General features: G+C 37.6%; 1 protein-coding gene across 3 annotated transcripts in view; it reads right to left on the minus strand.

Moving 5' to 3' along the window:
* Positions 1 to 20,582: 20,582 nt before the first annotated feature.
* The window catches only part of LOC126369013 (guanine nucleotide-binding protein subunit gamma-e), a 66,972-nt gene continuing 60,532 nt past the window's right edge, over positions 20,583 to 27,022 (minus strand). For all 3 annotated transcript variants that reach the window (XM_050013300.1, XM_050013301.1, XM_050013299.1), the window contains exon 4: positions 20,583 to 22,850. In XM_050013300.1, coding sequence (XP_049869257.1) covers positions 22,745 to 22,850 — 106 coding nt within the window. In that variant the 3' untranslated portion in view covers positions 20,583 to 22,744. The remainder of the gene's footprint in view (positions 22,851 to 27,022) is intronic.

A 27,022-nucleotide genomic window follows, 5' to 3' on the forward strand; every position in this document is an offset into this window, starting at 1 on the left:
AAACGCTTCTCCAAAATCCGGACCTGTCAAATCTTCAGGGTATGTAAGGGGACCCCGTGAAAACAGGATAACGGCTAGGAAGATGACCTGTTATTTTGTGATCAATATAGTAAAATGAAAGGGTGATTTTCTCTCCTGTCCCTTATGTGGTGTCTTTTACGCTTGACTAAAATACGGACCGAATGTCCACCTAAAACAAACTTTAAACCCATATTACAAGCAAAACCCGACCAGAATCCGTCGGGCAACTTAAATCCGGGAACAATATTCATCCAACGAAGTGGTTGAGCAGAATAAATGAAATAAATGCCGGTATCCCGTATCGCGGTCCTGGACATTATTCAAACCAATCCCGGGATTTTGCGGGATCCGACGAATCTTCTTACATTGCTGCTGAATTGTTTTTTTATGGAAGAAAAAGTGCACGTTTTGGGGTGAAAAATTTGGATCACGTGCTAAACTGTGGCCTTGGGTTTCATGAAATGTTTTATGGTGGTTTAAATGTAATATTTTAACGTTTTTTTTTTGGGCAAGAGAACTCTAAACCGGCGAGAATGAAGTTTTTGATGAAAGTGGAAGAAGCGAAAGTGTTTCAGGATCATAGTAAGTGGAATTCCGTGATCGCTGTCTACCTCAGCGGAAAACAGGCGTGATATTATGTATGTATATATGGTCATCATCATCAGCCCATAAACGTCCCCACTGCTGGGGCACGGGCCTTCCCTATGGATGAATAGGGAGATCGGGCCTTAAACCACCACGCGGATTGATGGTTATTAACGACTGCTAATGCAGCCGAGACCAACGGCTTAACGTGCCTTCCGAAGCACGGAGGAGCTCGAGATGATTTTTTTTTTGTGGTCACCCATCCTATGACCGGCCTTTGCGACAGTAGCTTAACTTCAACAATCGCAGACCGAGCACGTTTACCGCTGCGCCACCGAGCTCCTCAGTATATATTATGGTATTCTTTATCAATAATATATTTTTGGTATTTAGATATAATGATCTAATTGATTTACTTTTTATTGCACTCATGATTAATGATAAATACCAAAATTGGACTTATCTCTAAAAGAGATCTCATCCAGTTAACCACGCAAGAGCATTTAAGTCTTTTACTAACCCTTGTAAGAGTAATTGTTTGAATAAAATGTATTTTTATCGTCATGTATATTATATAATATCAATAGTAGGTACATATTATAATGGAGAGACTCTTTCAATAACATTATTAAATTATTATTTTTTAAAACCCCGACCAAAAAAAGAACTCAATTATTACAAAAGGTTAAAAATGTTTAATCCTATAAAAACCAAAAAATAACTTATCCCACATAATGCTTGCAAGCAAACTGAGCGTGGCACATTCCTATCACACTTAAGAAACGACCTGATAACCTTGAAGACCTGAACCGATTTCTACCAAATATAGCTAAGAACACTCTCGACTGATATACCTTTCAAACAAAAAAAGTCGCATTAAAATCGGATCATCCGTTTGGGAGATACGATGCCACAGACAGACACATACACATTTACACAGACACGTCAAACTTATAACACTCCGTCGTTTTTCGTCGGGGGTTAAAAAATGCTTTGTAAAAAAAAGTATATCACAATTTACCATCTAAGTAAATAGTTTTTTTCATAATGTACCTATAGCTTTTGATATTTATCCCAAATTTTGTTGACTTATAAGAGCATCACCAATTCAATTATCTAGTTATCAATCGAGGGCTTTCATTACTCAAAGTTTCTTAGTAGTGAATTGATTATTCCGCTTCCACGAATTTTGTCCGGATGAATTATGAATTGCTCGTACAATATTCGGACGATATCTTAATTTCGTTAACAATAACCTTGGGTTGTTTGGTCAGATTGCCAGTCGAATCTGAAATAGACCTTTTATTTGACTTATTGTAGATTTGCCGCAGACGGCATTAACTACTTACATCAGCAAGTAGTAACCAGGACCAACGGCTTAACGTGCCTTCCGAAGCACGGATCATCTTACTTTTTAGCCAATCAGGTGATCAGCCTGTAATGTCCTAACCAAACTAGGGATCACAAAGTGATTTTTGTGAAACGTCCCCACCGGGATTCGAACCCGGGACCTCCGGATCGTGAGCCCAACGCTGCCACCACGACCACGACCACCACAGACCACGAAGGCCGTTGCTACCTATATTGCTTGTTTGTTTTGATCAGAATAATAATGGGTGGAAGATCCTGGGTGTAATAACAAGGGTCATCATTTATACCCAAAAACAAAGACAAAAGTTGCTTATGTATGTATGTATTAACTCTAAATCATGGCCTGAATCATTCCCCTCAGTATTAGTTACAGTGTCACATCAGGGTATGAACATCAATGGATTGAACAGTATGGTGCGGTGGTAGGTGATCAGCTCATCGCCACAGATTACTAAATAGCTGGTGATGTAATGTAGAAAGGACACTAACCACAAGTCATGTAGAAAGGACACTATCTCTCTTTGCTTTGTGACATCATCATCATCATCATCATTAGCCCATGAACGTTACGTAACCCCACTGCTGGGGCACGGGCCTTTCCTATGGGATGGGTAGGGAGATCGGGCCTTAAACCATCACGCGGCCCAGTGCGGATTGATGGTTATTAACTACTGCTAATGCAGCTAGGACCAACGGCTTAACGTGCCTTCCGAAGCACGGAGGAGCTCGAGATGAAAAATTTGTGACATACCAGTTCTATATTTTATGTTCGTTCCAAGGCAGTATTACGAAAGTATAAAATATTCATTCGTAATGCTTATAGGCTTGAATGATTCATTTTCGATCGGATGTGACATAAGGGTAAGAATAGGATCACTGAAAAGTCGCAACTAGTAGGATCTAGACGGGTCCATAAATTGGAACTCGCGAAAACAAAAAACGTATTACTTTCTTTTTGGCCCGTTTTCTCAGAAAATGGACTAGATTTTATTCATTTTATTCTTTTATTTAGTACGTATCTTATTCAGCTTAAGTTGTCAGCATCAATTGGAATGAAAATGGCCCTAGCAAGTAAATAAATAGCTTGAATTCGATCAGCATTCGTCTTACTAAACGGATTTGAGCAAAGCCCAATAGCAAGGGCTTTGATTAGCGGATTACATTAAGATTTTGTATAACTTCGTCGAATGGTTATAAGGTATTAACCAATGTAACTGAGGGATAGAATATTCATCAGGGAATTATATTCTGACTTGAAATTGTTCGTACATATTACTGTTTTATAGGGCTTTATTCTTCATTTCTTACGTTATCGCGTTTTACGAGGTCCGTTTATCTAAAGATTTGACAGTCCCGGTCACAGAAACGACTGCTTTCTGAGCTTTCAACCCGCGAAGGATCAAATCAGCACAATACCAGGCGTGATATTCATTTATGCAAACATGGCTTCGAAAAAAAAACACTTCAATCACACTATAAATTGCCCAAAATCCAGCTCATTCGTTCTCGTGATGGATTGGTTCAAACATCGAAGCTCTGTGTTGTGGTCGATTGATATCACTGCTGTCGCTAAACGTGGTTGGTGCAATCGGCCCTAATGTACGCTCAAACTGTTTACTTGATGAATTGCTATGATATATTATTTTATTTTCGTTTATTTGGGTAACAATCAGACGTGTTTTATAACAGATTTAAATAAGTACATGTAAGTAGCTTAACAACAAATCAGTTTCCACAGACAATTCGTGCAACCTCCATGGAATTATACAATTTGTAATATAAAAACTAAACAGAGTTATTTTAAAGTTTATCCGTTAGTATCGTAAAAAACAATTCCAAAATAATTACCAATTTATTTATTTATTTATTTATTTAAATTATATTATTATTTATTTATTTTAATTATTATTTTTTATTTTAATTATTATTATTTATTTTAATTATATATTATTTTTTGAATTTGATTTTCATTGTAGATTGTATTGGGATGTCTTATGTGTCAGATACAATCTACGACCGTAATCATTCTTGGGGTGTGCTGAGCCACAAGTCGTCAGAAGACAATTTACAAACGTCCTGTTTGTCAAAGTAGGTAATGAAGTCCTAAAAACACCGGTTCCCCATTTGTCCGGCCATTTAGTTACGTTAATGTAAGTCACGTCAGAAAATAATAATAAAGGTGACAGTTTACCAGCCTATCGCATATAATGAATAGTAATATTCGAAGACACAATGTTTTCAATTTAAGACCTGTAAAAATATATTTTACCACGAATATTTCTAGTGAGTACCCACCACGTCGGGAACCCAGAATTTAGATTTATTTTCAAAACTTGCGTAAAATTCAATTTTACAAACTTTCGTATATTCAATACTCCGAGGTAATAATGCAAATGAAAAACAAAGAATAGCAGGTGAAAAGTTTTCTTGAATGAAGAAAATTTTTCCTTACACATTTAGGGCTCCGTATCGAGACGAGATTTTCGTTACAAATCCTGCGTGGCTCCTCTGTCCGTTCATCTTACAGATCACGGAAACAAGGGAGATATGCCCTCGGCACCAAATTACGTCCGTATGTGCGTCTGAAGCGGCGGCACTAAACATTTTCTGTCTGGACTGCTACATCGATTTACCCGCCGTTCATTGCGTACTAACACAAGCGTTACTTCTGGTTCCGCAATACAAAAGAAGCAATGAATGATGAGGAAAGTTTTGTAACACGATCGTGACCTTGTAGAATATTATGACTGTGCATATTTCGTCCTACCAGGTCTGCTCACGCGGCATCTCTCTATTATAAGAACTCTGTGGTTCTATTTGTCTGTCCTGTCATAAATTTTAATTGCTACACCTTTTGAACCATAAAAGGGGACTGGCAATAATTTTCACAGAATTTACAGATATTCTAGCAAACAAGTTCAGAATTAATTGGGATCTCCCAACATAAAACGAATTTTATGTTTTTCATTGACGGGACTTATTGGCCGAAATAGATTTTTGATTTACTTAATTTAAAGATAATAATATACAAAGTGTTAGTGACGTCGTAACAAATACTGAGGGGAATGATCCAGACCATGATTCCGAGTTAATATCAAGTGAAATTTTCCGTCGCAAAATTCATGATGTTCTTTTTGTGCTTTTTTAAATTATTTTAAATTCTATACTTTTGCGATGGAAAATACCACTTGATATTAACTCAGAATAATGAGCTGTACAAGTCAATACAAGTAGCCATTCAAGTAGAATAGGGTTTTAGAGACATCGAAACAAACACTGAGGGGGATGATTCAGGCCATGATTCTGAGTTGATATCAAGTGGATTTTTCTGTCGAAAAAATCATAAAGAATTTAGTGTTTTTTAAAATTTTAATTACTTTTGCGACGGAAAATTCCACTTGATATCAACTTAGAATCATTTCCTGAATCATCCCTCAAAGTTTTCGTTACGATGTTACTAACACCCTGTATTTATTAATACATAATAAAAAATGTCCAATCAAACGATATTGTGTATTACTTACATTGCAAATGAAACAAAATCAATAATTAAAACAAAGACTGATCAAATTTCAAACAGAATGAAATAAAACACGTATTTTTGTAAAATATTTACATCCTAGAAGGACTTACATTGACCAAATTGGAGATGTCCTTAGAAAAGGTTTAGTACGATCTACTCTGAACCGGCGTGCGTGTATGAAGCGATTAATGAATGTGAAAGAAGCAAGAGAAGTGTGTCAGGATCGAATCAAATGGAATTCTATAGTCTCTGCTTACCCCGGGAAATGGGCGTGAGTTTATCTACGTGTATGTATGTATGTATTTACATCATATTACTACTAATATGCCTATGTAAATACTTCTATCATGTGGCTTCGTAGAACCCTTGCGAATCCGACTTGCACTTGGCTCTTTATTTTTAAAGAACAACTAAGAACTTGTAAAGCAAACTTCTGAGTAGCTAGTTGACTTGAAGGCTGAGTTTTACATCAAAGTTTTGAACATAAATTATTTTTACAATGCAGTGTTCATACTTAGACAAAGATGAATGACGGTAAAACAAATAGAGTTTGTAACTCCAACTCTAGCTAGTTATGGCGAAGAAGACTAAGAGGATTTGTCGCTATTAAGTACATAGATAAACTCACGCCTACTTCCCACCGGGGTAAGCACTAAGGAATTCCATTTGCTTCGATCCTGACATACCTTTCTTTCATCGTCCACGTTTATCAAAGCTTTCTTACACGCGCACTCGCTTAGAGTAGACTGTACTAAACATTTTTTAAGGACATCCCCAACGCCTTACCTAACAGGGTCCACGTAACACCAGCGTCGTGGTTCACGCTGCGACTTGTGCTGAGTGAGACCCAGAGGGACATCCACCACCAACTTATGGTCGTCTTGCTTTTGTAATTGTTTTGTGGCAATTGGATATGATGTTATTGTCTTGTTTTTGTGTGTGGCGCCCTTTTATAATAAACTATTTCTATTCTATTTGGTCAGTATAGGTACGTCCATCTAAGTCTTCATCTACAAGCCGTATCAAGCTTCGCTTTAAGACACTCATCTGCCTTCATTTTTGAATTATTTAAACACGCAATAAGACAAAAGAGACATAATACTTTTTTATAAAACCTTAAAAAAAAACACCAGGCGCAGGGCTTTTTCTTATCGTATGGGTTGTGAGGTGGAACACCAGCCTCATCAACTCTGGTGTCAGGTTTATGATTGCGCCGCCATAGGCCCCTGACATGGCCCACGTAACGATAACTTACTTACATCAGTAAATAATAACCGGGACCAACGGATTAACGTGCCTTCCGAAGCACGGATCGTCTTACGTTCGGACAATCGGGTGATCAGCCTGTGATATCCTAACCAAACTAGGGTTTACAAAGTGATTTTTGTTATATCTGCCCTCCGGGTTTCGAACCACGCATCACTGTTTAAAAATAGTAAGTAAACCAATTTCTAAAACAAGATAATATAATGAAGCGATGGCATGCCAGGACAAACCCAAGACGGTTTATTGGTATGTCTGCATTATTCCATTTATATGTACATTTTTTTTTGTTAAAAAAAAAACCCGGGGCTTTCGGATCGTGAATCCAACGCTCAATCACTGGATCACTGAGGCCGTTAGGCGCAGGGTTGAGAGTCGCCATCGGCGCATATACTTACGTATAAGCGTATATAAGATTCGTAATTCAAACGTAATGAAAGGTAACTTTCCATCAAAAAAGTAAAAATATATTTCAAATTCATCTTTTTAGGTACACAAAATTAAAACCTCGCCCAAGGGTAGGACCGCCAGAAAGGGTGGTTTTGAAGGATTTATATTATTATATCGATAAAAAACGCACATTCGTCTTACACAATCAGACTTGGAATAAAGTATTGTAAAGTATGAAGTGCCAACAATGGCCTGAAATACATAAATCAAGTGAGTCGTTTCACCACGACCGACGTTGGTTACACCGTAGCATAGAATAAAGAATAATACAACATTTTGTAGGAACCCATTTCCTACATGACTTTTATTGGCAACGGATACATTTTGTATTTAGCCGCTTATACATCATGAATCGAGTTGAACTGACTTCATAATCGTATAGGGGTATCTTATAATAATAATCTAATAAAACGCTTTTTGCACACAAAACATGAAATTATAAAATATAAAAGACATTACATTGGTGCTAATTATAGTACACACCATTTAATTTTATTTTAAGTTATACTTGCATTTTCTTATCCGCCGAAAAGGAAAAGGACGGGTAAAAAATACATTGGCCAATAGAATTAAGTTCACCTATTTGATTTTCCCGGGTTATTCATTCAAGCATTCTTTTTAAAATTAACAGCGGTCAATCATCCATCCCTTTCAGTTTCGGCGGATAATAAAATACAGGTATAACTTAAAATAAAATCAGATCGTGTCAACAGGAATTAGCACCAACGACATTATATTATAATAATAATAAAATTGGAATATATATACTTACATTTTGTCTTCAATAGGTTGCACTTCACTATTTCCACTTTCACACAGTTCATACAGTAATCGAGGAATCTTCACTCTCCAAAGGCAAAAGTCAGACTGCCGTCCCGTGCGGGCACGACGCACCACCTAGCCTCGGTGGTGGGGGTAAAAGCGTAGCCCAGTTAGTAGAACTCTTGCCTCTCACTTTGAGGTCGCAGGTTTGAATCCGGCACAGGCTGAACCAATGATTGTCGAATTTGTTTTCGAATTCATACCATCTGTTATGTGTAGTGTCAAACTATCTTGGCAAAAAGGTGTCGAGCTCATTTAGCTTAGTTTATTTATGACAAAAATAATAATTTCGATCACCGAATGGTGTTCTAACACCTTCCCTACTAATAAATAACTTTAATCTCATCAATCTTTTCGCATATTTTTTTTTACTTATTGTAGATTTGCCGCAGATGGCATTAACTACTTGGTCGGAGAAATGGGGAGCGCTGAAAGCTCTCACCCGGTAAACTTTTTTCGCATCACGTCGGTGTGTAACACAGCCAATGTGTGACGCTGCGTTGCGCCCGATAGGCCCCATCGCAGACGGGTGCGGCGGCGTGAAAAATGATAATGCTCCACCGAATCCCACTACTGCCACTCAGTTTTATTTTTGAATTTTATTTCCTTCGCGACGGATGATCGAGTGTCGAATCGCGTTCCGCGTGTCGGATTGAGATGCTTCTAGGTAAAGTACCTCGCTATATATCCTTCCTAGCCGATTTCGGCTTCAGCGATACTTCAACTCGCCTATTGGATATTTGATTGGGTCGAAGATAAATTATAAAATGCTAATCTAGAAATAGAAGCCAGTCTAAGATGAGCAAAAAACAATCATAATTTACTTTACGACTTATTTTTGAATTGTATTTATGAATTAATTAACATGAGTACGACGTTTAACAGCCTCCGTGGTCTAGTGGTTAGAGCGTTAGGCTCACGATCTGGAGGTCCGGGTTCGATTCCCGATGGGGACATTGTCGAAATCACTTTGTGAGACTGTCCTTTGTTTGGTAAGGACTTTTCAGGCTTGAATCACCTGATTGTCCGAAAAAGTAAGATGATTCCGTGCTTCGGAGGGCACGTTAAGCCGTTGGTCCCGGCTATTAGCCGTAAAAACACCTCCACCAACCCGCACTGGGGCAGCGTGGTGGAGTATGCTCCATACCCCCTCCGGTTGATTGAGGGGAGGCCTGTGCCCAGCAGTGGGACGTATATAGGCAGTTTATGTACGTACGATGTTTGACCGCTTTTATTGGTGATGTCACAGAATAGTATTTCCATACAAACTCCAAAAAAAACTTTCGTTTTGACGTTTCGAAAAAAGTATCTCATTTGACTATGTTGTCAAGTAGTCTATTGTCAGGACTGCTCTAAAATAGTTAAGAGTAAAAATAAATTAAAAAAAAATCTGCGCAGACCCGTTCCATATTTAAAGTTGTAAGAAAGAATGTCTTTCTAAAAAATCAAAACCCCATTATTTAACTATTGTGTCTGGAAATCTTGGCCTTTAGGGCTAACATGGTGCAACGTGATAAAATTTTGTCACGATTATTTTAACGCTTCTGACGATAAAATTATGTCGTTTTGTCGATTGGTGCTAATCATCATCATCATCAGCCCATTAACGTCCCCACTGCTGGGGCACGGGCCTTCCCTATGAATGGATAGGGAGATCGGGCCTTAAACCATCACGCGGGCCCAGTGCGGATTGATGGTTATTAACGACTGCTAATGCAGCCGGGACCAACGGCTTAACGTGCCTTCCAAAGCACGGAGGAGCTCGAGATGAAAACTTTTTTTTTTGTGGTCACCCATCCTATGACCGGCCTTTGCGAAAGTTGCTTTACTTCAACAATCGCAGACCGAGCGCGTTAACCGCTGCGCCACCGAGCTCTTGCATGTTAGGAAAAAATACAAAATAAAATTTAAAGACAAAGCCCTGCTGGTTAGGTAATCTGACCCTGTGAAAGCAGGATGATAGTAGAGAGATGAATTATTATTTTTCAAAAATTGAGTAACGCGCCGTAACGTGTTAAAAATTGAATGGCGTACGATTTGAGATTTAGGTACTGAAACTTTGTAGCTTTAGAATTTATTTAATTTAATAAAATTTATTGAATCGATCGATAACTTTATTACGTTGCGCCGCTAGGGAGGTTAAACACGATGAAATAGTTACAAAATGAGATACTTAATGCCGGGAATAGGTCACCCATTATTGATTTTAGAAGTCCAAGCGAGTTAAATAATTTATCTTCTTTGCTCAGTCTGCTATTCTTGCTTTAATAAGTTGCCCCAATTCGGTTTAACATAATTGACAACCAATGAAGTTAAGCTTTTATCACAGAATACGTAATATTAGTATTTTATCCAATCTAAATGCTTTCAGAAAATGCCGACTCGAATGACTGTTTCATTCTTTTTATTAGACTGGTAATCTGGGTGTGTAGTCGTTTCAGACCGCGAGTGGTTTGGATCGAACCACGGTTTGAATCGCCGGGGATTTTTTTTGTAACGGCTTTTTTTTTTTGACGTGACTTATTGTAGATTTGCCGCAGATGGCATTAACTACTTGGCCGGACAAATGGGGAGCGCTGAAGGCTCTCACCCGGTACAACGTTTAAGACAACAGGCCTGAGGGTGCCCAGTTGGGCGCGAACCTCGGCTCAGGGCGTCGTCTGAGAGGAAAAATATTTGAGAGAATTAATCGACCCTAGTGGGTCGATAGCGATAAGCGCTGAATGAGGGAAATCGTCGACCACGCCGGCGGGGTCGGTATCGGGGTCCTGAAGTGTTTGGTGTCGCGAGCTGATTGGCTGCCTCTATGGCTAGAGTTTTTGTAACGGCACACACCAGACACTTCATACAAAACACCTCTTTTTACACAGACACCACACATTGACGTTATTGTACACGCGCATCTGTGTGTGTGACGCCTGACGCCCATGCGATTGAAGACTAAAGTAAGACCGAGGGTGGAGGGCGGTGAGGTAAACCTAGCTCAGCCGCTGGTGTGGAGCGGAGAGTTGCCGTTCTATTCTAGTATTATTCCTTATTCTATGGTAATAGGTCGAATCGCAAGGAGTTCATTGGCGCAGCGGTTAAAGCGCTCGGTCTGCGATTGTTGAAGTTAAGCAACTTTCGCAAAGGCCAGTCATAAGATGGGTGACCACAAAAAAAGTTTTCATCTCGAGCTCCTCCATGCTTCGGAAGGCACGTTAAGCCGGTTGTCCCGGCTGCATTAGCAGTCGTTAATAACCATTAATCCGCACTGGGCCCGTGTGGTGGTTTTCTCCCTATCCATCCATAGGGAAGGCCCGTGCCCCAGGAGTGGGGACGTTAATGGGCTGGTGATGCTGATGACGAGGTCGATTCGCAGTGGGTTCGGATAGCGAAAATGCTCCTCATGATATCCTTCTTATGGCTTTAATGGCAAGTGTAGCTGTTGTCTTCTTAACAGCCTCTGTGATCCAGTGGTTGAGTGATGGGTTCGGGGTCTGGAAGTCCCGCGTTTGAATCCCGAATATCAGGTGTAGCTTGTCATTTCCAATTTCGTAACTCCTGACTTAAGAATTTGCTCCAACTTTGCAGACTTTAAGAATAAACTCAATGGTATTACAATATAACAAAATGGATCGTGATTTAGCTCTTAATTTAAGCAATTTATTCTGAGATTCCTTTCACAAATCGTTCCATGACAAATAATTCTAAAGCTACAGAGTTTCAATACCTAAATCTCAAATCGTACGCCATTCAATTTTTAACACATTCCGGCGCGTTACTCAATTTTTGAAAAATAATAATTCATCTCCCTACTATTATCCTGTTTTCACAGGGTCAGCTTAACATAACATAACAAATACTTTATTGCATAAAAAAGGAAAAAAACAAAATACAAAACAAAAGAGAAATAGAATGAGTACAATAGGCTTACCTAACTTGCAGGGTTAACATGCGCAAATGATAAAATTATCGATCGATTCAATAAATTTCGTCCAAATCGATAAGTTTGTTTTTCCCCTAACATGCGTGCCACATGATTTTGTTCAGTCCCCGATACCGACCCCGCCGGCGTGGTCGACGATTTCCCTCATTCAGCGCTTATCGCTATCGACCCACTAGGGTCGATTAATTCTTTCAAATATTTTTCCTCTCAGACGACGCCCTGAGCCGAGGTTCGCGCCCAACTGGGCACCCTCAGGCCTGTTGTCTTAAACGTTGTACCGGGTGAGAGCCTTCAGCGCTCCCCACTTGTCCGGCCAAGTAATTAATGCCATCTGCGACAAATCTACAATAAATCACGTCAGCAAAAAAAAAATGATTTTATTTGTATTTTGACAGAATGACATGACTTATTTGGGTTCACATAATAGCACCAATCGACAAAACGACATATGGTCGGAATCGATAAAATGACCGTGACAGTTTTATCACGCCCTACAGAAGACTTGCAAAGTCCGGTTTTTACAAAAAAACTGTCGGTCTGACCTTCCAACCCGCGAAAGGAAAACCAGCTCAATACAGATTGTATTGCTTACCATCGAAACGCATATCAAGGAAATGGATTTCCTCACAGTGTTTTCTCTTACCATTGAGCACGTAATATTCATTTATGATCCAAGACGGCCTCCGTGGTCTAGTGGTTGAGCGTTGGGCTCACGACCCGGAGGCCCCGGGTTCGAATTCCGGTGGGGACATATCACAAAAATCACTTTTCAATTCAATTCAAAACAATTTATTTCGGATAATACGTATACATCCATAATTTGTTAGTAACAATGCACTTACTTACTAGGTTAGTTAACAATCAAATTAAATATTAAATATTAAAGTGTTAGTAACAATGAAACTTAACTTAATTTTGTGATCTCTAGTTTGCTTAGGACATTACTGGCTGATCACCTGATTGTCCGAAAGTAAGATGATCCGTGCTTCGGAAGGCACGTTAAGCCGTTGGTCCCGGTTACTACTTACGGATGTAAGTATGTAGTTGTCACATGGGCAATGTCAGGGGCCTTTGGCGCTTCAGTAGTTGTTTATTTATAGAGTTGATGAGGTTGGTAATCTACCTCACAACCCACACGATAGAAGAAGATCCAAACATGAATTTGAAAACAATGTCGGGTTTAAGCACGTGCTGGATTCGAACTTGCGATCTCACAGTGATAGTCAACCGTTCTTCCAATTAGACTTACCACAGCTTCGTGGCACCATACTCCTTAGTACCTAGTACGGTCACGTGCATTAATATGTATACACTTTGGTACAAGGTCACATTAACTTTTTTGACAAATTGAACTGGACGTCTCACTAAATGTCAAATTATGTTAGTGCGACAGTCCTAAAGTGGGTACATTATATTGCTCATGACTGTACCACACTAAAAAATTATCCCTTATTCGCTTTAGTGAAATGAAATGGAAATCGATTACGGGGTAAGTGGATTGATAAGTGGTACTTTGGCTTGGGGAAAATCATAAATGCATTTTATGTCATTAATAATAAATGTTTAACGTCACATGGCTTTGTTCGAAGTAGGTCAAGTTCCCAAGAGAATCACAAATTCTATGATGATCTGTGGAACTGTAGATTAAAAATAAGAAGTGAATTATTATTTAAAACATCACTTGATGAACTAAGTCCCTACACCTTTCTGTTAGACCAATGTAATAGGTCGCGAGCCGTATCACTGTCTGTTATGGTCGAGCCAACTGGGTTAGTGAAAACTGCACTAAGAATCATCATCCCCCTATCATTATCCCGTTTTTCACAGGATCCGCTTACCCAACCTGAAGATTTGACAGGTCCGGTTTTTTACACAAGCGACTGCCAGTCTGACCTTTCAACCCGCGAAGGGAAAACCAGCCCAGTACAGATTAAGTCTCATACCTCTGAAAATGCATTTCTCGGGAATGTGGGTTTCCTCACGATGTTTTCTTTCACCGCTGAGCACGTGATAATCATTTGTCATCGAAACATGAATTCGAAATTGTTTTCGGCAATCATTCGTTTTGACCTGTGCTGGTTTCGAATCTGCGACCTCAAAGTGAGAGGCAAGCGTTCTACCAACTGGGCTTTCCGGCTCGGCCCACTGCACTAAAAATAAAAACAAAAAAGAAGTATATGATATAAATAGCATATATATACGTCCCACTGATGGGCACAAATCTTACCTCAATCAATCGGAGGGGGTATGCAGTCTACTCCACCACGCTGCTCCAGTGCGGGTTGCTGGAGGTGTTTTACGGCCATTAGCCGGAACTAACGGCTTCCCTATCACAGGATAGGGAGCATGCTTAAGCCGTTCCCTGTGAATCTGTATTCATCTTACCATCAGGTGACTCAAGCCTGCAATGTCCTTACCAAACAAAGGACAGTCTCACAAGGTGTTTTCGACAATGTCCCCATGGGGAATTGAACCCGCACCTCTAGGTCGTGAGCCCAATTCTCTCTCTCTCCATTAGAGGAGGCTGTTTAGTTATAAACCCATAATAATTATAAAGTAAATATAAATTAATAATAAAATCAACAGGTTCTGAACACCCTGAAAGTCCACTGCCGACAGGTTTTGATGGAGAGAGCAACTTTCAAGGGACTCATTTTTTATTTTCTTCATTGCAATGAAAATTTACATCCTTGAGGAAGCTATAAGTTGAGTTCGTCTCAGGTGCAAGCATAAATTACAATAACCGGAGTATTATGCTTTTCTGCTAAATTGCGAGTATAGCTAAAGCGATACATTATAATGCATTTTGCTTCTTCCATCATGTGGGATGTGAGGTGGATTACCAACCTCATCAACCCTGGTGTCAGGGTTACTATTGAGCCGCCAAAGGCCTTTGACATGGCTCATGTAACTACTGACTACTTACTTACATCAGTAAGTAGTAACCGGGACCAACGGCTTAACGTGCCTTCCGAAGCACGGATCATCTTACTTTCGGACAATCTGGCGATCAGCCAGTAATGTCCTAAGCAAACTAGGGACCACAAAGTAATTTTTGTGATATTGTATGGGACATACCTAATAGTTTACCATTTATGGTCAGTCACATCTCTAGCGCGAGCAAGCCAACGCGTCTCAATGTTTGGATCTTGTAATTTAATTAATATCCTAAGTAATACAGTTCATTCAATTATTTGTGTGGGGTTTTATTAAAATTACCAGCGCTCCCTACAGATATGTCCCCATTGGGATTCGAACCCGGGACCTCAGGATCGTGAGACCAGCGCTCAACCACTGGACCACGGAGGTCATTAAGCGATATATTATAATGCATTTTGCTGTTCGAATAAAACACCTGGCCATATCATAAAAGAAAGTTCTACCTACTAGTTTATAAAATATAAATCGTTTAATTTTGTGATTAAGTTTAAAAAGCTATCAATTACTTTTAAGCACTTTTTTTATTCTGGGGATACTATCGTTTTCAGTTTTAATAAGTTAAAATATGAATACCTTTCTATTTTCCCTTTTACTAAACTTATATTCTTAATTTTTCGTCTTTGGGTCCGTTCCAAAAGGTATGGAAATAAACTTTCAACTCTCTTATTTATGATCCTGGGTTTGAAGGAAATTCAAACGAAACTTGAGAGTAGAGATTCTTATATGGTCATGTGGATTTTTCTATTTCTAAAATCTTTATGACATGATTTTCAGCATTATTGTTGAGTGGATGATTAAATTTCAAACATTGTGTTTGCTTTGCTTTATTAATATATGTGATTTGTAATTCTTCACTTGTGATTTCTTAATTATTTTCTCTTACGTAATTATCTTTCTCGTCATTTTGTTATGTTCCATTTATAAAGGCTGATGGAATTCAGCAAAAATCGCAATCTTCGAACAAAATCTTTTCACGTCTCCTAAAAATCGTATTTCTATTAGAAGACAAAACATTTTACTCCTTATTCCGGGGAAACACGAAACGAATGCAGTTTCGTAATTCCGTGAAAACACTCAGATGCAGTTCGGATGTCGTAAAACTGGATAGAACTGGATACAACTGGATCCCTGCGGATGGCGCTGGCTCTAAGCGGTATGCATCCGTGCAACACCGGATTTTGGGATTAGCAAATGGCCCGGCTGTGGAACAGCCTTTCAAAGCCCCAAATTGGAACCTTGGGATAGTTTAATATTCTTGGATTTCCGGGTCTATTTAGTTCTAAAAGCAATTTTGTATATCTGTCGTAGTTTTACCTGCAGTTGGTTTGGTTTCTTTTGCAGTTAGTATACGTATATATTTTGTGATCTTGGTTTTCTTACTTATCGAATACTATTAGGAGTATAATATTTACTTACAAGTGTGCTACTTTTGGTCAAAGATATCATACTAAACTGGGTATGTGTATGTGTTTAAAGCCATTCGAGAAATTTTCCTTTTTATAGTTTTATCATCATCTCCTAGCGTTATATCTCTGTTCTAAGCGCGCTTACCTAACGGAAGCATTTGACAGGTCCGATTTCTTATAGAAGCGAATGCCTGCCTGACCTTGTGACCAAAGGGAAAATCAGACCCAACAGATTAAGTCAAATACCTCTGAAACACAATACATTTCTCGGGAATGTGGAATTTTCACGTTTTCCTAAAAAGGTTTGGTTTTTTTTTTAAATTTAATTTTCAAGACTTTTTTATTATGACTTTAATGGTTAAATAACAACATTACAACATTTTGAAAGCCTTTGGGATTTTCGTAAATGTTGTAAGGTAGTAGTCGTTACATGAGCCATGTCAGGGGCCTTTGGCGGCTTAATAGTAACCCTAACACCAGGGTTGATGGGGTTGGTAATCCACCTCATAACCCACACGACAGAAGAAGCTTTAAAAGATTCCCAAACCAGTCCATGAAGAGATAAACAGTATCTGCTATCTCGTGTCCACCAAACTGAACCGTCGAAATGGAAGACCATTACTCTAGCGATTAATATGGATTACTTGAAATTGAATCAATTTGTCTTGCCTTGTCCTACTATTGTATTTTAATTGGTTGAAGACATTCAATTATCTACTGTTCTGATGTTCTTTAGGACTTTGGTAGAGATTTAGAGATTTATTAATTACAATGAGACAATTGCTAAGAGTTTTTAATGGAATGTTCTTTTATCGTGTGGGTTGTGAGGTGGATTACCGACCCCATCAATCCTGGTGTCAGGGTTACTATTGAGCCGCCAAAGGCCCCTGGCATGGCTCATGTAACGACTACTTACTTACATCGGTAAGTAGTAACCGGGACCAACGGCTTAACGTGCTCTCCGAAGTACGGATCATCTTACTTTCGGACAATCAGGTGATCAGCCTGTAATGTCCTGATCAAACTAGGGATCACAAAGTGACTTTTGTGATATATCCCCACCGGGAATCGAGCCCAGGACCTCCGGATCATAAGCCCAATGCTCAACCACTGGACCACGGAGGTCGTCGGTTTACTGGATTGGCCGAAGTGAGAATGTTTTTTTGGATTTGCTTTTGCTGGTTTATTATGATACACATATTTGGAGACAGATAAAACAAAATGGCGGCGAGGATGTGCTGCTGCCAAACATAAACTCACGCCTATTTTCCCCCGGAGTAAGCAGAGACTATGGGATTTCATTTGCTTCGATCCTGACGTACTTTTCTTGTTTTCACCACATTCATCAATCGTTTCATGCACGCACGCTAGTTCAGAGTAAATCGTACTAAATATGTATTTCCAAGGATGTCCCCAGTTGATATAAAAATTATAACAGATAGACGCTACTATTAGGACATATCCATAATGAGTGTCTGTGTAATATGCAATTATTTATTATTATTATTATTACATTTATTTCAGATTGTACTCCATATTATTGTTAGTAAGAAGAAAGGCGCTTGTAAACTATGTTAGTAAAGTAACACTAGGTAATATCTATTTTTCGTAGGCACCAGAATTAGGCATAATAAGTACCTTAACGATAAGGCAGTCAACCCTCTCGGTTAACGCGCTCAGGTATATGTTGTCGCTGCCCCGCACCCTGCGCCTCAGGAAGAAGATCCGCTTGCGCACTATGGTCTCAAAACTATCCGTGCGTGCCTCAGCAAACATGCCAGATGCGCTGCAAAAGCGCGGCAGCCCCAACATTACCCTGAACGTGTTATTGTATTGCAATGTTACGATAAAAAAAAAACTTAATCTTAATCTTAAGAATTTGATAAAAAAAGGATACCTGAAGGAGTCATGAGCAATTTCATGTACCCACTTTAGAACCCTGTCGCACTATTATATTAAATTTGACATTTAATGAGACTCACGGTTTAATTTGTCAAAAAAGGTTAATGTGACATGGTTTCAAAGTGTATACATATTAGTACTCGTGACCGTATAATACACAGACTCTTTGCCAGCTATGTTCAAGTCCCATTAATTAGGGGACAAGCATTTTACTACTAACTAGGAACAAATTCCACGTAACATAACAACATGGAATCCACGTGATATAAATTATCATGATACATCATCATCATCTCCGTAGAATTATTCCGTTTTTCACAAGGTCCGCTTACCTAACTTGAAGATTTGACGGGTCCGGTTTTTTACAGAAACGACTGCCTACAGAAGCCTGTCTGACGAAGGGAAAACCAGCCGAATACAGGTTAAGTCACAAAACTCCGAAAATGCATTTCTCGAAATTGTGAGTTTCCTCACGATGTTTTCCTTCAAGCACGTGATAATAATTAATGATCCAAACATGAAAAAAATAACTGCACATTTTTTTGAAAAAGTGGTCACCTTTATTCGCATAGTTAGATTTAGGGTCTGTTCATATCTAACGGAAAATGCGTCGACCTTATCATCCGACAGCTAATACGCGACGCAATATCAGTCAGAAATGAATAAGCCCTTATGCCTAAAAGAGGTTATAAGCACTCTTTTCGAGGCGATATAACCATAAATAAACTTGTATAAATACTGACTTGCCTTATCTAAGGATTCTCCGTAATCCATGTAAAGCCGTTAATCCATTGCAATATAATTGTGGTCATTAAGCCATGTAACAGGTGTTTGGTGTGGTACTAATAGTGTTCTGCAGCGTAATGGCTACATGGCAGGCATAACTCACGCTTTAATCCCTATTGGGTTGAGCAGAAATTCAGGTGACCTGAGAGAACTTGTAAGCGCACTTAGTATAAGTTAAAGTCCTAAAAGGTGACGTATTTCGGACTTTTACTGTAACATATAACAGTTATTTGCATTGCGCACTTACTTTTATATGCGCAAATGTCAAATTGCAATATTGCTTTCTTAGATGAATTGCTTCGATGTGGCCATTATAACCCCCCAGTCGCACTCACTCTCTACACCGGCTACAGAATCGTAAGACCAAAGGGCGTATTGCTAGTCAATGAAACAAATCCAATAAAACCACATTATTTTACAGATTTTCATTTATTTCAGTGATTACTGATTACATAATAACATACGATACCTTAGCCTATTGATTCTAAAAAAATCATTTCCAATATCACCTTATCTAGTTATTAAATTTCGGATTAATCCTTTAAAAATTACTGTTTAAGTTTTATTTCTTACCTTAAATTTAAATTAAATTACAGAAAATGGATAAACCACTGCGATTTTCAATCTAAAACGCTATAATTGTTATTACGTTAAAAACAATGTTTTATCCAAAATCTGTTTCTTGAAAAATTTAAAAGAGCATACGACTGTTACCTTTACAAGCAAGGAATTCAAGTTTTCTTTGGTTTCGTTCAACTTAAATATTTAAATGAATAAATTATATTGTATAACAGAATATAAAACTTAAATAAAATTTAAGTGCACACTTCAGAATAGCTTTACTTTAAAGAAAATAAAACGTTGGATAAAAACTCTGCCATCGTTAAACTCCGTAGAGATCTTATTTTACCTTAAAGTCATTTTAAATAAACAATTACATCGCATTTTTAAATCTAAGGTTAATCTCTGAATTGCATTTTTTATTATATAGATTAACAAACAACTTTGATTCTTGTTTCTTATTTTAATTTCTAATTCTACTCGTTACTTGCTAGCCCTAATTTATAAGTACTATTAGTGGCTAAGAAAAGGATAGATAGATGTGGAACTTATATGCAGAAGAGAGATGACAGGGAAATAAGATGACAGTAGATTAAACTTACGAAAAGTACGTATAAGGAATTGACATAGGTTTTTCGTTTTCTGTTAACATTTTTACATTACATTATGTCCCGCATGCGTTATCAAATGCGGAAAAAGCGATGCGACCTATTTATTATAAATTCGTCATACTGATATTTACTAGACTCTGTGCCCATTATTTTCTAGTTGTAAAGACTAGAGCCGCATTCGATGATTCCCGCATAAGGCAATGCATGCGGGTAGTTATGTAATCTAAAAAAGTAAAAGTACTTACTATTTGGTGCGTCAGTGAGAGATAATGACAGTTATCTAAATGTCAAATATTTTGGCTTAAGCAATAGCTGAAGTGATATTTGGACAAGGTTTTATTTTAGCGCTTCTTATCTGTTGATGTTGAGATATACGTCAGTGAGGTGATGGGTGAGACTTGTGGCCTGTCACCAAATGTCAAATTTTATGTGACGTGATAATAGAGACGTATTATTAGTCGATCCGGATTGAATGAGAAGATAACGTTCGAATACTTGCGTTTATGTGCAAAGCGGATGCTATAAAATACTTTAATGTAAATGTATTTTGAATTTAAAAAGTATGGAATTTATTGTCGGTAGTAGCATTTATTTAGTACTTTTTTTTTACTAATGAGTGAGTGACCCGTGAAAGCGACTAAAATAACCAGAAATACTCACAGCCAGTATGATTCATCATTTTCATGTCTAGATATGGTAAACTGGGAAGGTAATTTATATTTTAGTTTTTAAATTTTAAGGTTAGTTTTATTTTTTTAATCTATAATTAGGTATCTACAGTGCGTAAGTTTAAACATTTTTTCTATTTTTATGAAAATTAGGATTAAACGCAATCCTTTTAGAGGGATCGTTAGATTTATAGAGCTACAAGAGTAAGAGTACTAAACCAATTCGTAATTTATATATATCGCGTATATTATTTAGTTATTACATTTACCACTGAAGCGGTGGTAATTACGAATATATTTCAGTATATATAAATTACGAAAAGCTTTGAAGTTTCAAGCCCAGAAACCTTAGATATAAATTTAGAAGAAGTTTATTTTGGAAACTACTATAGTTTGCTTTAATAAGTAAACTCGAACGACTTAGGTAGAATTTTTCAATTTAATTTTGAATTATACTAAGCTAATCAAGTGCTAGATTTAAAATTGTAGTTGATAGTCGATTTTTTTTATTATCTAAATGTCTTTATGGCGAAGAAAATTTTGCAAAGAATGGAATGATTTTGTTTGGTTTAAATAAATAAATGGATCCGTGTGCTGTGTAGGTAAATGATAGAATTTGCGGGACGTATTTTTATTAAAAAATTTTTTTATTAATAATACTGTTGTCATTAATTTTATACATGTTTTAACAAGAGATAGGAAATTTTATTCAAAACAGAATTGATTCGTTGATGATTTGTTTTTTCTTTTTTTTTGAATTATTTTGTAAAAGTTTTTAATAAAAATACACCCCGCACCAGTAGAAGAGATTGGAGTATAGAAGATAGACGCTAAGAGATATTTATAAAAAGCTTTTAACTATTATAATGGCACTGCGGAATGTACCCCATGTTTATAAAAAAGTATCCTAATCCTCAGCTTAACATTATTTTGGTTTCGAATGAGATTATGTCGCAATAATTTTAAACCTAGCTTTACAGTCCAACTACATTTAACGCCATCTTTAATTCGAATATCTACTCTCCCTTTATTGCCAATAATTTACCATAATTTCTCTAAATTCCGTGATTCAGCAAATATATGTTAAGTTGTGATCTGCGATTACCCTATAGTTTTATATTTAACATTATTATTAAGACTTTTAAATGTAAAGATTCGCGAGCTCAATGAATCTTTACATTTAATTCTCGCAATTTATTTTCTAGGCGATGGCAAAGTTTTTACAACTCTATTTTAAATAACTTTAGAAGCGAATAAAGTTTGGACTTCATTGGCTTGTAGAAGAATCCAAAGTGTATCCATACAAAATATTGGAAGAGGAAGTTGCTTTGCTTTTGTATGGACCCACTTGGGTTCTCAATACATTTTTTTTTAATTAACATGTCAAGCTATTCTCAAGTTGCACTTTTTAAACTAAAATAAACTTAAATAGTGGTTGTTAACATACGTCGTCCATTTTATTTATTTTTTCCTTTAAACCCTTTACCGCGTTCTATTTACTTGCCAGTTACCCTACAGATAGACTCATGACCGAACATTCTATTCTAGAAATACAAAATTTAACGTATTTACAACCCTTTTTAAAAATCTTTTCAACAAAAACATTCATAAGTACATCCTTGCGTCGCGCACAGTCAAAATGTACAAACTTCATAGAGGACTAGACGTTTTTTTGGAACGAAAACTAACGTAACTTAGGGAAATGAAGCGATGTTTTGGTTTTGCTACGATTTGAACCGAGGCTACACTATTTATCTCATATTGTCTGGCAGTTGTTTCAAAACTCCTTCGAGACGAACCTTACTCCTTGAGCAATCCTGTCGATGATGGCGGGAACCAGACCGCGCGTCCCATAATTTTAGAATTTGGTGATATTTTTTACTTTTTTTTTACTTATGGTTAATAGATTACATGATTACGCATTTGCCTTTCTCGGCCCATGGGTTATTTTTCTTGTCTGGGGCGTGTATGAGAGGGTCGTTCTTTTCGTTCTCCTCCACATATTCCCTCATCCTGAAACAAGATAGAGACATAATATTATTATTAGGAAAAATAACAGATAGTATTATTTTAGTTAGTCCATAGTTTAGTTTTATCCATCTTAGGACTTCGTATCAACAGTGGCTGCAAGTTGTCTTTGATTAATTGTGGCTCTGCCCACCCCATTTGGGATTACGGGCGTGAGTTTATGTATGTATGTATTATTTTAGTTCGAATGTTGATCTAGAATCGAGGGCTTCGTATTGGCGCTTTTTCGTCGGTGTTATTGTATTTATTATTGGCACATGAATGTCTTATCTAAAAACTCTTCGGTCGTGAAATAAAAAAAACTTGATAGTAGGTATATGTGTATGAGCTTCTGTAAAAACCGTGTCAAATCTTCAGGTTAAGTCAGCGGACCCTGAGAAAAACGAGATAATGCCAAAGAAATGATGATATGTGTATGAGCCGTGGTAGCCCAGTTGGACGCAGGTTCGAATCCAGCACAGGCCTAAACCAATAACTGTCGAATTTGTTTTCGAATTCATGTTTGGATCATAAATGATTATCACGTGCTCAGCGGCGAAGGAAAACATCGCAAGGAAATCCAAATTCCCCCGGCTTTTCTTGCAGTTTCTTTTCCCCGGCTATACAGGTTGTGAGAAGCTGCAGTAGTTATAGGCGGATGAGATGTTCGTTATGTAAAAATTGACGTTTCAAAGTGTAACTATGTTACCTATTGAATAAAGATATTTTTGAATTTGAATTACCTAACTTTTAGGCAGATAAGATCAGAGTACAAGAAAGAACAATTTGAAAAAAAAAGTACACAGTGTACGGTCACGAGCATTAATATGTATACACTTTGGTACCATGTCACATTAACTTTTTTGACAAATTGAACTGTAAGTCTCACTAAATGTCATATTATGTTAGTGCGACAGAGTCCTAAAGTGGGTACATTATATTGCTTATGACTGTACCTACTACGTAAATATTTTTTAAAACAGGTACATTCCCGCTTAAGAAACGGCACTTCACTATATGGGATGTATGCAACGCAATAAAAAGTACCATCTTCAATATTAACCCCACTTACCTTCAATCACTATCAGATTATCGGCCGATTTCAGCCAATCTCTGCAATTCTTAGCAAGCTTCGTTAAGTTTCTCAAATGGTAATAATTAATAATGAAAGCTAAATTAAATTAGCACGCCTACAAACTTTCTTACGGGTAGTAATTGGCAAAATGTATTGTCGGAAATTAGGCTTGCGCGTATAAATTGTTGATCGGTTAATTTCGTAAAAGTTCGTGCAAGTCCGTACAACTTCGGCTATGAATGGGGGTTCGAAAGTTTCCTTTGTGTATATTTCAATAAAGACTTTTTTATAAACGTGTTAAATGATGCATTTAGTTCAAAACGACGCGAAGGAAAAGCGTATGTGAGTATAAGTTATCTCGTAAAATAAAGTTCTGTTCAACATAAATATAGCAAGTAGGTATACATAATATACAAGGTGGCCTAGAAGTTCAGAAAATGAAAAATTACATAGAAGGGCTCATTGTCTACCAGAAACACTCCCATGTATATTCAGCGAATATTTACGGTTTAGGAGATATGACCTTTAATCGTTTCATGCGGAAAGCCACGGGAGCTCCGTGGTTCCTTCGCAATGAAAATCTGCACATTGACTTAGGTCTGCCAACCATTGCCCAATAGCTGAAATTAGCTTCCAAACGTTTTTTCGATTCTGCTCCGCACCACCCAAATCCCCTGGTAGTTGCGGCTTCCGAATACATTCCGCTTAGGGACGGTACTGAAAAGTATCGGCGTCCGAAAGACGTAATTTACGATCCCGACGACCCTATTACTCTAGCCATAGAGGCAGCCAATCAGGTCGCGACACCAAACACTTCAGGACCCCGATACCGACCCCGCCGGCGTGGTCGACGATTTTTCTCATTCAGTGCTTATCGCTATCGACCCACTAGGGTCGATTAATTCTCTCAAATATTTTTCCTCTCAGACGACGCCCTGAGCCGAGGTTCGCGCCCAACTGGGCACCCTCAGGCCTGTTGTCTTAAACGTTGTATCGGGTGAGAGCCTTCAGCGCTCTCCATTTGTCCGGCCAAGTAGTTAATGCCATCTGCGGCAAATCTACAATATGTCACGGCAAAAAAAGGAGATATGACCCATTTCGTGTCTCTTTCTTGATTTTCTACCTTACTTCAGAAATCATCATTTTGTCGCTATTTCTGGATCCTAAGCCTCCGGATCCTAAGCCCAACGCTCAACCACTGGACCACGGAGGCCGTACTTGTAGTGGTAGAGTTTTTATCTGAAAATTCGAAGAGCCCTCGAGGGAACCTTAAATACGTTTAAAGTCGGTCGAGGACCAAAGTGTATTGACTTTGATAGACAGTCGCACAGGGATTACCTAAATCAAGATTTATTGGGTCTACCTATACAGGGTGTTTGTGACAACATTGACTAACTTCCTGTATAAAAATATTTAAACTTTTCATGTCTATACAAGGGATAGTGACAACGTGACGAAAACTTTGAGAAATGATTCAGACCATGATTCTGTGTTGATATCAAGTGGAATTATCCGTCGAAAAATTCATGATTTTTTGTGCTTTTTTAAATTATTTAAAATTCTATACTTTTGCGATCGAAAATTCCACTTGATATTAACTCAGAATAATGAGCTGAATCATTCCCCTTACTTTTAGTTACAATGTACACTTACACCCATATTTTTTTTAGTTTTATTGCACCACAAGAAACCAAATAGCAATAATAAATAGAAAAGAAATCTGGTTAAGTCATCCGTGGATTAATAACTGTTTAAAGAGGAAAGATTTAGTTTTGGCATTGAGGATTCGTTCTGGGCGCATTCCATTAAATAAGTTTGCTCATTTAATGCGAAAAGTTGATTCGCCAAACTGTTTGGAATGTGGCGTGGTAGAAGATGTATCCATATTTTGATGGAGTGTACTCGAAATGAATCCGCGAGGTTCAATTTGTACAATACTTTTGATGATTTAAGATTATGTTGGAGGATGTAACATTGCTTTGGCAAACCCATTATCGAAAAAGGCCAAAGCACTTTATAAATTGGTCAATATAGGCGTAAACTTAAGATAAGTAATGTAATTTGTTTTTAGTACTCATTTTTGTTGCCTTTTAGAGCGACATAGTTTCTGTTTGTGACTAAGCTCTTAAATAAAGATTTAAAAAAAAATCTGGTTACTTATTCCGCTAACAAGTAAACTTTATGAAAGTACTTACGTTAATATAAATACAAAACTACTTGACAATTTGTACTAAGAACAATTTAAGTAATCAAACTATATCTTCAACAAACTTAACTCGTTTGAATAGAGTATGAGTTTAATTAATAATGGGCTATAGCAAACATTACAATTATAACTTTAATAGTGTGTTCAGTAAGATCAACTTAGTTTTATAAGTAAACTGATCTCAACCGCAGAATAGGCTAGTTTCTAACTAGTCAAATAAGTTTACTTACTTACATGAGTAAGTAATAGTAAGTAAGTAAGTAAAATGTAATTTTTCACCAACAAAAACCAAACAAAATATTTGTTTTTTTTTTTCAGTAACCAGGACTAGCGGCTTAACGTGCCATCCGAAGCACGGATCACCTTACTTTAGGATATCAAGTGATCAGCCTGCAATGTCCTAACCAAACTAGGGAACGCAAAGTGATTCTACTAATTCAGAGCTCATAGTAATAGGGTAGTTTTCAAGTAGTCAAATCAGTTACTTTTTACTAAAAGTCAAAATACGAATTTACTATGGAATTTGTATGAAAAAGCAATCTGTGACGTCATAGAAAAACGTAAAAAAATGTCCCACTTATTATTATTCCATTTATATTTCTTAAAATTCATAAATAGGTTAAATAGAAAACGTCTTTTCTCACCTTAAGATCTGTCTTTATTTAGTAATCAGAATTTAATAATTTATCTTTGACCTAGGAAACTACCCATCATCATCAGTCCATTAACGTCCCCACTGCTGGGGCGCGGGCCTTCCCTATGGATGGATAGGGAGATCGGGCCTTAAACCATTACGCGGGCCCAGTGCGGATTGATGGTTATTAACGACTGCTAATGCAGCCGGGACCAACGGCTTAACGTGCCTTCCGAAGCACGGAGGAGCTCGAGATGAAAACT

This window comes from Pectinophora gossypiella, chromosome 8 (assembly GCF_024362695.1).
Source record: "Pectinophora gossypiella chromosome 8, ilPecGoss1.1, whole genome shotgun sequence".
Lineage (NCBI taxonomy): Eukaryota > Metazoa > Arthropoda > Insecta > Lepidoptera > Gelechiidae > Pectinophora > Pectinophora gossypiella.